This window comes from Mixophyes fleayi, chromosome 5, assembly GCF_038048845.1.
Source record: "Mixophyes fleayi isolate aMixFle1 chromosome 5, aMixFle1.hap1, whole genome shotgun sequence".
Classification (NCBI taxonomy): domain Eukaryota; kingdom Metazoa; phylum Chordata; class Amphibia; order Anura; family Limnodynastidae; genus Mixophyes; species Mixophyes fleayi.
The window spans coordinates 230,413,121-230,430,327 of record NC_134406.1 but is presented as its reverse complement, the minus strand read 5'-3'; the positions used below and the strand labels follow the sequence as shown (position 1 = coordinate 230,430,327).

General features: G+C 37.8%; 1 protein-coding gene across 2 annotated transcripts in view; it reads right to left on the bottom strand.

Moving 5' to 3' along the window:
- Positions 1–5,120: 5,120 nt before the first annotated feature.
- ADHFE1 (alcohol dehydrogenase iron containing 1) overlaps positions 5,121–17,207 on the bottom strand; it is a 38,705-nt gene continuing 26,618 nt past the window's right edge. For both annotated transcript variants that reach the window (XM_075213595.1, XM_075213596.1), the window contains exons 13-15: positions 16,138–16,234; positions 13,442–13,599; positions 5,121–5,384 (exon numbers count right to left, since the gene is read on the bottom strand). In XM_075213595.1, the coding sequence (XP_075069696.1) occupies positions 5,301–5,384; positions 13,442–13,599; positions 16,138–16,234 (339 nt within the window). In that variant the 3' untranslated portion in view covers positions 5,121–5,300. The remainder of the gene's footprint in view (positions 5,385–13,441; positions 13,600–16,137; positions 16,235–17,207) is intronic.

The following is a 17,207-nucleotide window of genomic DNA, read 5'->3' as shown; positions in this document are numbered from 1 at the left end:
CAGCTATATATTTTATTGAAGATTTATAACAGGCGTTCCATATATATATATATATATTATATGGTAATATATATATATATTCTAATATTGTAAAATTTATACTAAAACATTTTTTTATGTTACACATTTATTCCTGAAACATGCACAGTAAATTACAATGTTTCTTTCCCACATATAATAGAGAAAACTCTTGATAACAAACTAATCATCACCAGTTAGTTTGCTGACTGAAAGAATCACAGTGGCATATTCAATTGTCTGCGTTACTCACAAAAGTAACGCGCTTGCACACTATTACCCACGTAATTACCGTTATTACGGTACCTTTAATGCCGGATTTCAGCTCACAGCTCCATGAAATCCGGGTTAGAATTACTGTAATAACGGTAATACTTTATAACGGTAATACTTTTGCGAGTAACGCGGACAATTGAATATGCCCCACAGAGTCCCGAAAACAAGCCAAGGTTTTAATCAACCAATGTAAAAAACTAAAAGGACAGTGGCTGAAAACTCTCTGTAAAATAAGATTTTATTTATCAACGAATAATGCAAGTGATTATAAATTAATATTGATTATATGTGCCATATGTGATAATGTAGTTATCAGTGTCTAATAAAAATAAACCGTTCTGTATACAAGAAGTACAATTTGGTTGATACTGAAATATATTCCTATAAAGGGGGAACAGTGGCTTGTACAAGAAAACTTACAAGTACAAAAAACATTGCTCCTACTTTTCCTACCCTATTTTTGTTTTGTTTCTTTTCTTAAAAAAAAGATCTGTATCTTCTAATTTGGAGGACAGTGAACATGTTTTAAATATATATATTAAACCATAAACGTATGTTGTAAAATAGAACATTTTATGTGGTTGAGAGGTCACAAAAAAAGGTTTGGAGGTCCAGATTGGTCCATTTCTGGATTAAAACGTACAGACAAACTGAAAATAAAATACATGTCAGTGAGTGCCCTCTAACTTACAATGGTTATCATATATCACATATAGCGCGTGACAGAATAATGAATGGCTCACATTACTTCTGGTGCCATTGCTGATGTCTGAGGCATCTGCAGTTTGCTGTGGATTAATGTAGCAAATTCAATTTATACATCAAGATCATCATTAAAAATGTGTTGAACAGAACGATCTACGTCCATAAAAGTGAATTATTTATGAAGTACGCTGGTCTGAAATCTGAAGCCTTTGTTATATATGAAATCTCACATCTGACAGGAGGTGTGAAATCTGACCCAAAGACTCAATTACAGTGTGATTTATTGAGCCACGCGTCCAGCTTTTGCAGTGCATGTCATTAACGGGAGACTGGCTAGCGTGCTCATCTGCTCCAGGCTTGACTCTCCCCAGCACTAAACACTCTTAGCAGATGGGGGATTGCATGTTCCAGAAAGGAATTGTTTATCCTTCTATTGATGCTCACTCAAGTGATCACAACAAATCCATTACCCACGCATAAAAAGATCAGTAGCCCATCCATCCCGGACTGAATAGGACTTATGTAGTACAGCAGGGATTTAATGCTTTAATAGTCATAAACATAATACACACTGTCATTAAAATATACTGCAAATGAAGGTATTTTATGTGCCAGTGATAACTTTGGGAAGATGTGAATGAGACATAAACTACTAAGTTAAGCCGCAGCGTCTAATCTTTGAGACATGCTTTGAATACTGAAACATGGACTAATAACACTAAAAGGTAAAATTATGCCAGGTGCTGTTTACTCCACCCAAGCAAAGTCTATATTGTTCTATTTTGTAAGATTACACTTTTACTAGGTTACTGCAAAGGTCATGTTCAAACAAGTAGTCCAACACCAGACAGTTATCACGGCCTTTAATTGGCTTTTTTCCAGAGTAGAGATACAAAATATAAAATTAGAACACATTTTGTTTAGTTATCATCATCATTATTATTATTAATTATTTTTTACTTACATTTTTTTTTATATTTGTTTATTTTTTTTAAAAATTTACCCAGAGACCTTTAGGAGTCACAGTCACAAGAGACTCCAGTTGGCCTCCCCTGTTCCCAACACTTAAAGATACCCAAAAACTAGATTTAATAATAGCTATAAATAAGTAAGCTACTATTAAATATATCCAGTGGTCAAAGTGGAAACTTAGAGGTGGCAGTATCAAAAATGTAATGTAAGAGAATGGAATGTGCTAGTTTTACAATGAAGGCAGTAGAAGTGGCGGTATGGCAGCATACCACCGTATACACCGCCACTTCCTACTAGTCCAGCTGGCAGATGAAGCCTGATTCAGGTATCAACTAACCTTATTATTTATCTTGTCTGTCATTAAGGGGAGGATTTCCCTCTATAGTGTAGGTGTTGTGCAGTTCGCATTAGATACAGTCAACATTCCAATTGTGGGGTCAGGAATGATTCCTGGACATTGACCACCAGGCTGTCCTTGTTTATAAAAAAACCCTTTGGAGATAAGATCTCCAGAATTGCGTTTTCTAAAAAGCCATTCGGCCAGAAGGGGTTAAATCCTCCTCCCTTAGTGGTAAAGATTGGGTGACCCTGGTCGTCTATATTGCTCTTACACTATAGATAAAGTGATTCTAATTGACCCTTTCATTTGATCAATAAAAGGGTCTATAAAATTGTCTGTCCATCAGTTAAGATGTGCATAGAAGGACAGCGTATTGCAGTGGTAAGTAGATTTTGGAACTGCCACCCCAGTAATCCAAAGTAAAGTGAGAGAGCGTTTATTTTATTTTTTAATGCAATGCATTCCATATGCTTAGCAAGTGATAGGAGGGTATGTGTAATGTTCCCAATCAGGAAGCTTTTATCTATATTACAGTAAAACATGTGATGGATGCACTATATGAAGGATATAACTGAGGGAGAAATTTCATGATTATGATTTTATAGGGTGTTAATAAAATGTCACAATAAACGTGATAAGGGACCTACACATACCATAAATATAAGTTAACAGCCCCATAGATAATGTAATATAACAATTTATCAATATCATTATTTTCTCAGTTTCCAAGGAAACTAACATCTGGCAATAAGTTGGCTAATAAGGGGGCCCGCTGGTCCTCATTTGTGGTTTAGGATGTCACTAAATCCTAGTGGCAATATGTGCCCTTAATATGCTGTGTGCAGAAGGCCGCGTTAATTCTGTATGAAACATAATATAGTGTAAAAATCAGCTCAATGTGTGTGGTTATTGTGTTCTGTGATTGTGGTCTCTAAGTGCATTACATTATTCTATTCACAGGCACATGGGGTATGAATCAATAAGCTGTGCTCAGGTGTAGCACTTAAACACTGCTGTCTTCTACATTACATTATAGAAGTACAGAAATACATTATTGATGAACCCAAAATGAAATCGCTAGGGCCACCTAGCAGAGAAAATAAAGTATTCCTAATATACATATATTAAATGTGCTACCTGTGATATTATTACACTTTTGCTTGAAACTAAAGTCAAATTTTATATGAGTAGAAACACAGACTTGACACATCTAAAGTTTTTCTTACAGGAAATAGTTTTGTAAAAAAAAATAATCAAAAAATCAAAGGCGGGATGAGGGATGGCTGAACACTGGCGGTGGTGGTAATGGAAGATCAGATGGACAGCCGGTCAGCAGGCACAGGAATAGTCAGGAGAAAGCCATGTCAGTCACAGGTAGACAATATATAAATAGGCATCAGGACACATAAGCACAGAATGCCTGTTGCTCATGTACTACAGCGTGCACCAAGCTGTTTTTTTAAATCTGGCACCAACTAACGTCAAAAGTGGGGACGGACATTGGGGGCCTATGCAGCAGCGGGGACGGCCCGATATCCATCGCCACTGTGCAGCATGTTACATAAAGTTTGTATTTTATAATCTCAGGTTATCCTATAAAACATGGATGTGGTTTCTCTCTTGTAAAATAAAATTCTCAGAAAGTGGTCAGCACCCCTATCATTCACAACCGAGCATTTTTGAGACACTTATAAAATTGACTTCACACAGTTCTACACAAATACAAAGGAAGAGTTTGATGGCCTTATAGCCTTGTGTGGGTGACGAGAACATCCCATGAATATTGAATGTAGGCTTCATCGGACAACTGATATTAATCATCTCCACTGCAACACTGAAGTTGTAAGAGACAATCGCTCTGAAACGAGCTAGAAGAAACAGCAGCATATGGCTGGACTGGAAAACAGGGGAGTGTACTAAGTTCTATTTCTCAAATTTGCCATCCTGTGTTTCCACTTATCGTCTGATGAAAACACTCTATTCTTCACAACTGTTCAAGTGATTTATGGGACCAACACAGAGACTAGTGGCATTATCATGAGCAGTTCCTGGAACTATCCTGTGAATGTAAACGTGTTAGACCTTCTAGAAAGGTTCTCATCATTTTGAAATACAAAAATGTGACCTGACGTTTGCTCATTATAGGTAAGTATGTAAACTTGTCCTATTTATATTAGTTCATTAGTAGTTGAAATTAGGTAAAATAGGTATTGTGAGTTCACAATTGGAGGTATATTTACTATTCAGTGATTCCCGGCGCTTTGAAGTCTTTTTCTTTAAACAGCAATTTTATTACAGACAAAACCTGATGGAATTTATCCTTAATAAAAGTGGTGTTTTAAAAAATGACTTCAAAGCGCCGGGAAACGGTGGTTCTACGGGACCGCCGCATAGTAAATATACCGCTTGGAGTGGAACAAAAATAGAACTGTTCTGGGAAAACTGGGACAATCGGAAATCCTAACCAAACATCTTCATGTCCTTCCCGTGTGGAATTTTTGTCTTTGGTGATTGATTCTAAATGGAATCCCCAGATTGTCAGTATTAGAATGATCTATAACAGACCCTGGACAGTATTACCTGGTATTTCCCATCACAAACTAAGTTTTCTAATTTATCTAAACTGGGCTGTAGAAGCCTAGGCAAACTTCTGAGATAAATATTTTCGATATAGAGCATGCTGATAATTGTATCATATGCTTTTATTCTGGTAATACCAGCAGTACTAATAATTTCATATAGGATTCCTGCATCATGTCACATTAACATATCTTACATATAACTGTAAGTGAGACGCTTTACTACAACCTACTGATTATGTTTATTCAATTTACTTAAATGTTATGATGATCAAACATAGGATAAAATCCACGTGGTGCTTCACAGGTCTGATCTTTTTAAAAAATGTATAAATTACAGTTTATATACAATTGAAATTATCCTTAATAAATTGCTTGTACCATAGTAAGCTATACAGGAGGAATGTAGATCAGTAAAGTTTCATAGAAGCTTCAAACAACCTTGAAAGGTCTTCTTCAGAGTGCAATCGAGGGGATAACTTTGTTACTCTCTCCTAAAATGCAGAAGAAAATTGAAATAGTTAAGAAGGAGCATTATTGTCCTGTATTACATGGTATTTGTCAAGTGCCTACTTGGTAGAAACACAATACCAAAAAAAGAACATGATGACACACCCACAAACAGTTTTGGTCACAAAAAAAAAAAACCTTTCTCTCCCTATATATCCCTATATCCACACATACACAGACAGTATATGTAGTGTATATATATATATATATATATATATATATATATATATATATATATATATATCTATCTATCTATCTATCTACTATATAAATGCCTAGTGGCGTGTGTGAAAAAAACCAAGCTGCAGCGCCACCTGCTGGGCAGAGTTATACACTGACCTATATATTTCTTGAAGGAGAAGTGACAGTTGGGAGTGGTTGATGGTTGCCAGGGGTGACAGTGGGGAGTTTTTAACACCTTAAGTAGCTTGATGAAGGATGTGGCGATGAAGATGAAGGATGAGGTGATGGAGAAAAATGATGAGGTGGTGACATGTGGACAAAACCACGTTAAAAAAGGGCGCTTGCGTCGGGAAGTAACGCTCTTCCCCTGAGGAGGCCTGGGCTAGGCCCAAATGCATGACAAGAACCTTTTTAACACCTTAAGTAGCTTGATTTGAATGCATGAGTATCATGCACGGGTTAACATATATATATATATATATAGTTAGTGCCAGCTTATACTAGGGACAACTGCCCAGGACAGAGAGCAATAGCCCGTGGCTCTGGTCCCAGCTGCCCCAGGGACTCACAGCTGGGAGCTGGGAGTCGTTGGTTGGGAGTCATTGGGCCGTTTACCATGCTGCGGTGTTCAGTGAGAGAGGGGTCAGACAGCTGAACTACACTCATGCTATTGATCTATGATGTGGGCGACCTGTCACAGCGCCGGTGAAGCCATCAGTAGGAGTCACCAGTGCTCTGCATCGGAGAGAGTGTTGGGGCATACTGTAGACTCTGAACCAAGAGAGGTGAATGAGGTAGGACCAGCGGAGGAAGGCGAGAGGCATGTTGCATGATGTACGTTTGGTATGTAGATGCCCATAGCTCAGGGCCTCAGATTTTCTGAATCCACCACTTGGTAGAACTAACAGAGTAATAAACAAATTGTACATAAAAAGTACATATATACAACCTGCAATGGCAACAACCTGAACAGTCAAAATCATTATCACTATAATTGTTTTTCTACTCATAAATACACAATGCCTATAGTATGAACAAAGCATGCTCCTCTAATTTTAATTTTAATAAAATTAGCAGCAATCTGACACAAAAAGACCATTAGATGATCACTACGATTTTGCTTTACCTGGGGCTAGAAATCTTATATGAAAATGTTATTAATCTAGAGAGCTTAGCACACTTCAATTTATAAGTGTGATGGAGAGAACATGGATGTTACATATTCCATTAGTAACATACACAATGCAATGTTGCCTATCATATTCTCTATGCTACAAAGTAAAAAACTCTTTTACATATGTTCTATCATAAAGTGGCTTCATTTAAAGAGCATGTACTGTAAACCCACTAATGGATACTAATATTAGTTTTAATGAGAAGTGCTCACTGTCCTTCTGGATTTTCTGTCTGTCCGTATTGATATTTAATATATCAAAATGAAAAAGTTTATGTTTGGATCCAAACATGCTGCAACTTGTGCCAAATAGATATAAAATGTAAACTTGCACCTAAATACGTCCAGAAAAACAGCTAAAATTATTTTAATAGAATATTCTACTACATTTATTTTTTAAAACTGTTTATTAAATTTACTTATAAACCCTAATTCGATTCTTGAACTCTTTGGCAATCTACCAATTTGCTCCATTTACACTGCATCAGATAAATTATACTAGTATTGAAATAGTTTATGTAGTTATTAATTTAGCCTGTGGTTACACCTATATATGCATTAGTTAGTTAGCCATGTAGTTTATTCTCCATATTATGGTTTTCCAAACTGTTTACCAACTGTAAAATTCACTTTAATGGTCAAGTAATTGTATGTGCCAATATTTTAGTTTTTGTTACTTTCCTTATTACATCGATAAAGCACTTTTAGAGCTTTGTGATAATCATTACTACTTTTAGTGTAACTTGTTGCTTATACTTCATAGGCAAACCGAGGGGGGGGGGTTCCTAGTGCCCGGAAACCCCCCTCCAAGTCTGGGGCACTGTATAATTCAGGTGGCTGGACCCTGCAACTGCTTCACACGGCTCTGCTTGAAAAGGGAGAGCTGCGTGAACTTAACAGTAGTGCATGCAGCATTGCCCATGTATATTATAGGGATAGGAAGAGTTGGAGAGCAGCCAAGCACTGTCTAAAATTATAGCCACGCCCCTATGCATGCTGGTCACACCCACTGGTGGCGTGTTGTGGAAACCCCCCTCTACAAATCCTGCGTTTGCCCCTGTACTTCTACAGCATATATAATTCTACACAGTGCAAAATCTAGAAATCCTCACCCCAGGCCAAAGGGAGACAAAGTGACTTGTCCAAAATCACAAAGAGCCACACTGGAATTAACCCTGGTGTCTCCATAAGCTCTCTTAAGGGTCATTCCTCATCAACACAATTTTAGGAAAAAAATCTAACTTACATTCTCTAATTTCAATTAAATTTGGTATAATAAATGCTGCCATGGGTGTAAAGAAACCCCCCAAATCTTAGGCTGATATTTGCACTGGTTTTGAAATTATACGCCTTTAAAGCTGCAATTTCTTTTAACATTTTTTTAAATTGCATTTGTAGTTCACCTGACTGGGCTAGAGAGTTGGGAAAGGTCTCATTTCAAACCTTATGGGCTTTTATATGATATATAGCACAGCATTATATTCAATAAAAGTTAAAAATTTAAAATTTTGAAAATCAAAATTTTGATTTTCTCAAAAGTTTTTTACATATTTTTACATTTTTGAAAAACGCCTCAAAAATTGTTCATACTGTTGTTAATAATTTCCCCAAAGTTTTATTTTATGAAAGCCCATAAAAAGAGGTTTAAAATTAGACCTTGCCCAACTCTCTAGCTCAATCAGGTGAGCTACAAATGCAATTAAATAAAATGTTAAAAGCAAATTTTTCGTTAAAAAAGTGCAACTTTAAAGGCATTTAACTTCAAAACCAGTGTACATATCAGCCTAAGATTTGGGGGTTTCCTTTACAACCATGGCAGCATTTATTATAAAAATTTCATTACAATCTGAAACTGTTACTTTGAAACCCTATGCTCATTTGATGTGGAATGACCCTTAAATTCATTAATCAGGGCATGTAATATAAAGCCAGATACCAATGTGTTATTTGTGCTAGTCATTGTTTCCAGATGATCAATTCACTTCTATACATCACTGCTCGTATTCTTTAAAGAGGCTGTTCTGAAACCAGGTAGTTCTCAGACCATGTAATGGTCTTGTCTTGTACTACTTTAAATTAAGGTAGAGAGTGTATTTTATTTACACTGTAACAGTTGTCAATTAAAGAATCCTGAACATGGTTATGAGATGTATAATAGACCTGTAACACATGGCCTTGGCTGGAAATGTTAACAATGAAAGTGAAAGGAGAGCTCTGCCACAGAGAGTTTACAATAGAGCTATGTGTCTGTACTGGAGACTTTATTTAAAAGCACATAAAACTAATACTATAGAGAAGCAAAAAAAAAAAAATATATATATATATATACACAAAAAGCACCATGGTCATTAACGGCAGATGTGCAGTATTTTAAAGCTTCTCATAAGAAATGCAAATCATCATTTATCTGATGAAAACAAGACACAAGCAGCTGTTTCCTACCCAAAGAAACACCAGTCAAGCACAAAACATCTCCAGCTGAGGCACAACCATGGGCTAAACAAAGATGCCTCACTTCTATGCTCCTGAACATAAGCCAACCACACTCTTCATTATATATGACTCTGGGTTGTTGTTAGTCAGGTTGGATGTTTGTTACTAAACTTCTGTGTTCAGACCACCCCACATCACTGTTGTGTACAGTACACAATTCAGTATGTCACCAGTCAGCTGTCCTAAGTGCCGTGACTAAGATGGAAAGAGCACCTTGCTTTTTGAAGAGTCCCGGTAAACAGGAATTAGCACACCTTAACTGTCTTCAATTACTCTCCAGCCCCATATTCCTATATTTAGAGGAACTTTTGCAGGCAATTTTACTTTCTTTTAAAAACATGGACAAACCTTACGGTGTGTAGAGAATCTGACTGACCTCCAGACATACACATGACTAGAGGCTGCCGTTTGACATTACTTTTTCTATTTTTTAAACTTTATATAATACACGGCTGAACAATCTTGCAATAACATTTGAACAAATTATAATATAACTTTTTTTATAAGAACATAAAAAACACATGTCAAAATAAGTGGAAATACAGAAATAAAAAGGAATAAAAAAGTAAAATAAATTAGAATTGTCAACCAGGGTTTCATATTTTTTTCGGGGGATAGGATGGGGGAGGGGGAGACATGAGAACAGGAATGAGTAGGAAGGCAATCAAGGGGAAGGGAAAGGTGTATAGCTCAGGGGGAGAGCAAATAGAGGGGGGGAGTGGTTAGTAATGGCAATCATGTAATCCTTATGGTACACATACCAAATTCCCTTTAGGACAGCATCAAAAGATTGGGGAGCTTGCGATTTCCAGTCTACTGAAAGCTGGCAAGTGGTGGACTATATAAAGTGACACATAAGTTTTATTTGAAGTTTGTAGGTTTGGGAGGAGCTAATGGGAGGAAATAGGGGAACATGGGAGGTCAAATTGGAGGACTGAATGAATTAGGTCTTTCAAAGCATTCCAGTATCTCAATAATTTGGGACAAAACCACCAGATATGTACCAGGAACTGCGCCCTCCTGGCTCCTCCCTCTCTATACCTCACTTCCTGTATAGGCGTCAGTTTAACCAAGCTCCACAGAAAAGGAGACAATAGAGAGAAAAAACAACAGGAAAAGAGAAACAGCAACATTCTCTTGAACAAAAAGACAACATGTCATACAAAAAGAGAAACCAGAGCATCAAGGGTGGGCGCCTGTTGTCCCCCAATGCAGAGAAACAGTGTCTGCTGAGGTGTCCAGCGATGGGGGAGGGGGCGGGCGGCAGCAGAGCTACCTTCACTGCACCTCCGATCCTCCTCTCCAGGCAGCGCACAGCCATCCATGCTGTGCACTGCCATTCAGACAGGAACCACCGTTGCCCTCAGTGAAAGTCGTGGATGCAACACACTGAGCCGCTGATGTGGCTGTTATATGACAAGAGGCAGAAGCCTCTGATTGCAAATAAAAACAGACAAAAGAAAAGAAAAGTGAACAGGGCTGCAGAACAAACCTAAAACAGCCAGAGCACTAAAGTAAATCTGACGCCTATACAGGAAGTGAGGTATAGAGAGGGAGGAGCTAGGGATAGTTAACAAAGTTCTTAAAGTGCTCATCACCTATCCCCACTACTCTACACCCAATGTCTCCAGTGTCCCCCAATAGGAGGAGAGAGAATGTAAGTGAATAGAATTTGACAGTTCTACAATGACATGATGGGTTCAGGGATCCATAAGGTGGAGATACATTGAATAGGTGACACTAATTAGGACTAGAGCTTCTATGAATATCAAGAGCCAAAGAAGCATCAGTCAAGCACAAATCCACCCATTTTCCATTCTGACCTCCTCACACCTGGCTTCATCACAGTGATAAGTACCTGTTTTCCACATGCTGTAATCATCTGGAGGTGGCCTACCCTGTGTGTGACTCTATTTACTTTACAGTATAGTTCATAATAAAAAGAGATACAAACAGAGCCTGATTTAGAGTAGGCATTTTCTGTGGTCGCAATTTAGAGGAGCAGTGTCTGAAACGTTATCTGTGTGTTTGATGGTACATCTATATTTATGTCATGTCGGCATGATAGTCTTTGGAACTTGTATGTCGCTATAGTCAGTGTCTATATTATCACACTCAGAATGGTGACTACCACCGAGTCTGGCATAGACCGGTTCTAGCTGCCACTTTTTCAAGGTGACCCTACACTCATTGTCCCTCAGCTTTAGTGGTAACCAGCCCGGGCTATTGAACTGGTGCACATTACTTGTTTTAGGGAGGACCAAATCATTTTTAAAATTAATGCTCATTGGTTTGCAAAAGCAGTGCAATAATCAAGATCATCAACATTAGATACAAGGATGAAGGACACATTTTTAGGGGTGCAGCAGGATGCTTGAATTTTGCACCAACTCAGAGCTTGCAGAAATAGGGTCTACTCTTATACTATTAATGGGACTAAACTAATTTTGCACTGAACAATAAAGCTTAAAACACATAAAAGTGATACTAAACTGAGCAGTTTATTTTTTAGGACAGCATTTTTTAGTTTATTGAAAGGTCCTAAAGTGGTGGTAGGCAGTCGTAAGTGTCATTTGCGTTCGGACATGAATTACATGCAATTCATTGGCGTAAGCTCCGTTTCTGAGCATGTGCAGAGCAACATCATGCAGAATATGCTACGCAAACTGACCTACGTACGAACAAGAATCAGGCCCAGTATGTGAAAATTACCAGTTATTCATCCGTAAACTTATCAAATAAACATTAAAATGTAACAGCATGCCAACAAATGTACAATTAAACAGCATATTAAATACAAATATAATTACATCCAAGTTCGCTGAACAGTAAAAGTATCTGTAGTTTGTCAATAAAATGTGTACCAATCCTCATGTCTAAGCCAAGTGCCCATAGCAACAGTAACAGCGCCACCTAGATGGATCTCGGTGGTGGCTGCACTTAGACCTGCTTTATCTGTTTATGATCAGTAAACCTGGTCACAGTAAGTGAGTGATTTAAGAGGAACTGCAGGCAAAAAGCATATCATTTGTTTTCTCTGAACTTCCTACCACAGTCATGTTTGTATTAATACCTTACTGGGCTGTAATCATTGGTGCATTTGCTGGTGAACGTGAGAACCTCCCAAACTCCAGCTTCTCTGATATGGGACCTATCACAGTTTTACTAGTTTGGGTGATGGAAAGGGCTTCTGATTGGTTGTTCACCTCACACACAACATGTGGCAACAACAAGTTTTACACATTTACATGCATTCACACGAACATACACATTTGTAATTAGTACACACTAATTGTAGTTGCAACACAGTTATTTATGTCAAAATGTAGCAATTTTTATGGTTAATATTATAAGTTATATACATGTTAGTGAAATCAAAGGTTCAGGTTACATGAAACATGTCATGTTTAGTATAATTTTAATCCCCTATTTATCCGCAGTTGTCCGGTTCATTCGCCGAAGGGATCGCACATTGCATACTCTAGTTAGCGATGTTAGGGAATAAATGTATAAAATGATATTGTCGGTGTAATGTAAATAGACTAGTTTAGACTAGATTCTTGGCGGGAAAATTGGAGTGTATCCCCTGGAGAGCTGATCCCCACCTTTGGATATTTTCGTTTGAACTGGCCTATGACCTGCAGTACACTGGACCTTCCTGAAGCCTGGACCAATAGAAGCAAGCCACATCATCTGCATTGTTTAACTGTATTCACTGACTGTATATAAGCAGGGGCTCTGGACCTAGTGGACAGTCTACTTAACCACAACCTTCAGACCTGAATGACTGTACACTGGATCCAGGGCGCCTGCGATAAGTAACGGCTGTACTTATTTTATTCTGATTTTTTATTCTGCTTCTTTTGGCTATTAAATCACATTGTGCTTTGGAACCACATTATCGACAATAGTTATTGGATAGCAACTAGACATGCATAACAGTAACCATTTCAAAAGGTCTGTTGCTTTATTATGTAAACCACTACCAGAGGGGTAAGACTGGATTTTTATAAAGCCATTTGCCTTAAGCATAATTATCATCATTGTCTTTCAATATTGCAGGATCGTGTGATATTTAACATACAGGCAGCAATTCTAATCTTCCCAGAGAGTCTGTGAACTGTTCTCCAACACTCTGGTAACTGAGAGATTTGTGTTAGAATTTTACAGCAATATCTTTGGATATCTTACCTGAGGCAAAGTTCCTTTCACTAAAGCAGGAATATCAGCTGTACTATATCCCACAGCTGCCAAGCCATCATCAACATTCAGGTCAAACAGAAATTTCCGTAAAGTGTCTGCCAAGATAAGCCCAGCGTCTTTGATTTTGGCAGTCCGGATGTCAGCCCCTAAATTAAAATATAAAGCTTTAACTGTAGACTACAGAGGTGTGGAGGAAGCTTGTTCTGGATTTAATTGAAACCTATTGCAGCCTGCATGTATATTACATTCATAACAGTCATTTTATACATGATGAGAGGGAGACATCAAAAACATCAGATATTAGTAACATGTGCAGAGTTCTCAGAAAAATATTCTCTTAAAAAAAAAAAAAAAAAGAGACAAATAGTAAAAGCAGAGATGATATTTTGTTTCATTAGGGATATTTTCATGGTTTTAAAGTATATGCTGACATCTAGTGGGTAATGTAAGGTAATGATTGCAGAAGGCAACTAGCATTTATATAGATATCTTTTGGAGAGCAAAGAGGTCCTTTACCGAGAGCAAGATGGTGGCGAGGAGCAGAAGAGTGCACATGCAGGGGGGAACAGTGAGGGTGTTCCTTTCAATCGTTTGTTGATTATTGAAATTAAGTAAAGGGGCGTAGAGGGTTCAATGTTACTGGCATTTTCCTCTCTGCAAAACTATCTCCTTTGTGCAAACAGACTTGAACATACATTTTGTTGTACAATAATTTCTGGTAACAGAACGCTGCTTATGTATTATTTATTTGCAGTGCTGATATATTATAAAAGCCATGTGACATGTTTGTGAGTCCTCTGTCTAGCAGTGTAGTTTATCAGGTGTGGAACTAACCACGGTGCAGAGGGTGTGCCTACAATGGGACATCTGCTCATTTCAGGTGTGTCCTGGCCTGTATTATAACATATACTTGACATTGAGGTACATGATATACTTGAAATGACTCTACATTATATTCTAGACATGGGGCTATAATACAGAGCATGGGGCTGTATTATATACTTGATATGGGACTATAATATATACAGAGCGTGGGGCGGTATTATATACTGGACATGGGACTATAATATATACAGAGCGTGGGGCTGTATTATATACTGGACATGGTGCTATAATATATACAGAGCATGGGGCTTTATTATATACTGGACATGGTGCTATAATATATACAGAGCATGGGGCTGTATAATATACAGAGCATGGGGCTGTATTATATACTGGACATGGGACTATACTATATACAGAGCGTGGGGCTGCATTATATACTGGACATGGTGCTATAATATATACAGAGCATGGGGCTGTATTATATACTGGACATGGTGCTATACTATATACAGACCATGGGGCTGTATTATATACTGGACATGGTGCTATAATATATACAGAGCATGGGTCTGTATTATATACTGGACATGGTGCTATAATATATACAGAGCATGGGGCTGTATTATATACTGGACATGGTGCTATAATATATACAGAGCATGGGGCTGTATTATATACTGGACATGGTGCTATAATATATACAGAGCATGGGGATGTATTATATACTGGACATGGTGCTATAATATATACAGAGCACTGGGCTGTATTATATACTGGACATGGTGCTATAATATATACAGAGCATGGGGCTGTATTATATATTGGACATGGTGCTATAATATATACAGAGTATGGGGATGTATTATATACAGAGCATGGGGCTGTATTATATACTGGACATGGTGCTTTAATATATACAGAGCATGGGGCTATATTATATACTGGACATGGTGCTATAATATATACAGAGCATGGGGCTGTATTATATACTGTGCATGGGGCTGTATTATATACTGGACATGGTGCTATAATATATACAGAGTATGGGGCTGTATTATATACTGGGCATGGGGCTATAATATATAAAGAGCATGGGGCTGTATTATATACTGTGCATGGGGCTGTATTATATACTGTGCATGGGGCTGTATTATATACTGTGCACGGGGCTGTATTATATACTGTGCACGGGGCTGTATTATATACTGTGCATGGGGCTGTATTATTTACTGTGCATGGGGCTGTATTATATTCTGGACATGGTGCTATATTATATTCTGGACATGGTGCTATAATATATACAGAGCATGGGGCTGTATTATATACTGGACATGGGACTATAATCCATACAGAGCATATAGCTGTATTATATTCTGGACATGGGGCTGCATTCTATACTGGTGAAAGTGCTATATTTTATACTAGACATACAACTGCATATATATACTTGGAATGGGACAGCCATTTATACTGCACATGAAGCTACTGCATATAATACAGTGGATATTGAATTGCGTAATGTACTGTTGATATGGGTACACTGAACACAGCTCCAGTAAACTGCAAATAATGCAAAACTTTGCTTGCAGGGAATATACTGACTACTCTTTGCATGCAGCACCCAAACACTGGGCAGCCTTATCTTAACACTGCGATTTAGACTACAGCTAGGCTGTGCTCCTTTCCTTAAATTTGCTCCCAACTTGTACCATTATAATGAATTTATTCCTAACATTAAATAAGGGCCTTAGTAAATAAAGGAAGATACATACAGACACTATATAAATATACACAATTAACCTTTTGCACTAACAAGACTCACAATGAACAATACTGTATACAAGAGAAAGTCTTACCAAGTATCTCTGCTGCCTCCAGGTGGCGTTCAGGACACATGGCGGCAGTGAAGGAAAACACTGCTGGAGAGGTGAGCACAACTGAAAGTCCGTGAGGCTGGTAAGAGGCAATTAGAGTCGGCCATTTAACATTTAGAGTGAAGATTCAGGGCCTGGTACAACTTCAAACACAACCTGCACGCACGTAGTGATTTTAAAGCAAGCACAGAACTTGAGCGTGCCTGTATTCACATCCAAGTGGATCTCAAGATACATTTCCATTTAAATCTGAGTATAAGTCTGCTCTGCCTAAACAGTACTTATGTTAATAGATAAAAGAGACTGCAGGATATGCACATGCAATATAAAGACCTATCAGAACGCATGCAAAAAAAATAAAATAAAATAAATTACTAACTCATAATACTATAATCATGAATAAAAGAAATATATATTTTTAACTTAAATACATATTTAATCAGGATGTTCTTAACACGTACTGTACATACAATGCGTTTTTATATTTTCTTTTACTTGTTTACACATGTTCTGTGCTATCTAGTGACACGAATATGTGCAATATTTCCCTCCTAAAATTGCTAAGCCCAAAAGAGTCATACCTAGCGTTATTTTAGATGACAAATATTATAGTATCAATCTTCCCGGTCAGGGAATTGCTCCATTTTGGAGGCAAAGACCTGGGGGTAAATGTATGAACGTCCGGATTCTTGAACTCCCGCGAGTTCGGCGTCTTCAGAGCTTAAATTTAAAGCGGCGCTGCTTTGTAAAGGGAAACTTCCCTTTACAAGGCAGCGCCACTTTAAATTTAAGCTCTGAAGACGCCGAACTCGCGGGAGTTCAAGAATCCGGACGTAAATACATTTACCCCCAGGTCCTTAACAATACAGTAACCAATGCTGCAGTGTATGTATTAATTGCACTTAGAGCAATCTCACACAGATGCCTGAACTATATATTTATATATAGATCCTTTCTGTCCTCATTTTTTGCTAATTGCTATTGACTTTATAAATCAAAAGCAGCCAGATTGAGGTACTCCTCAAAGACACTTTTTTCTTTAGACACAGAGG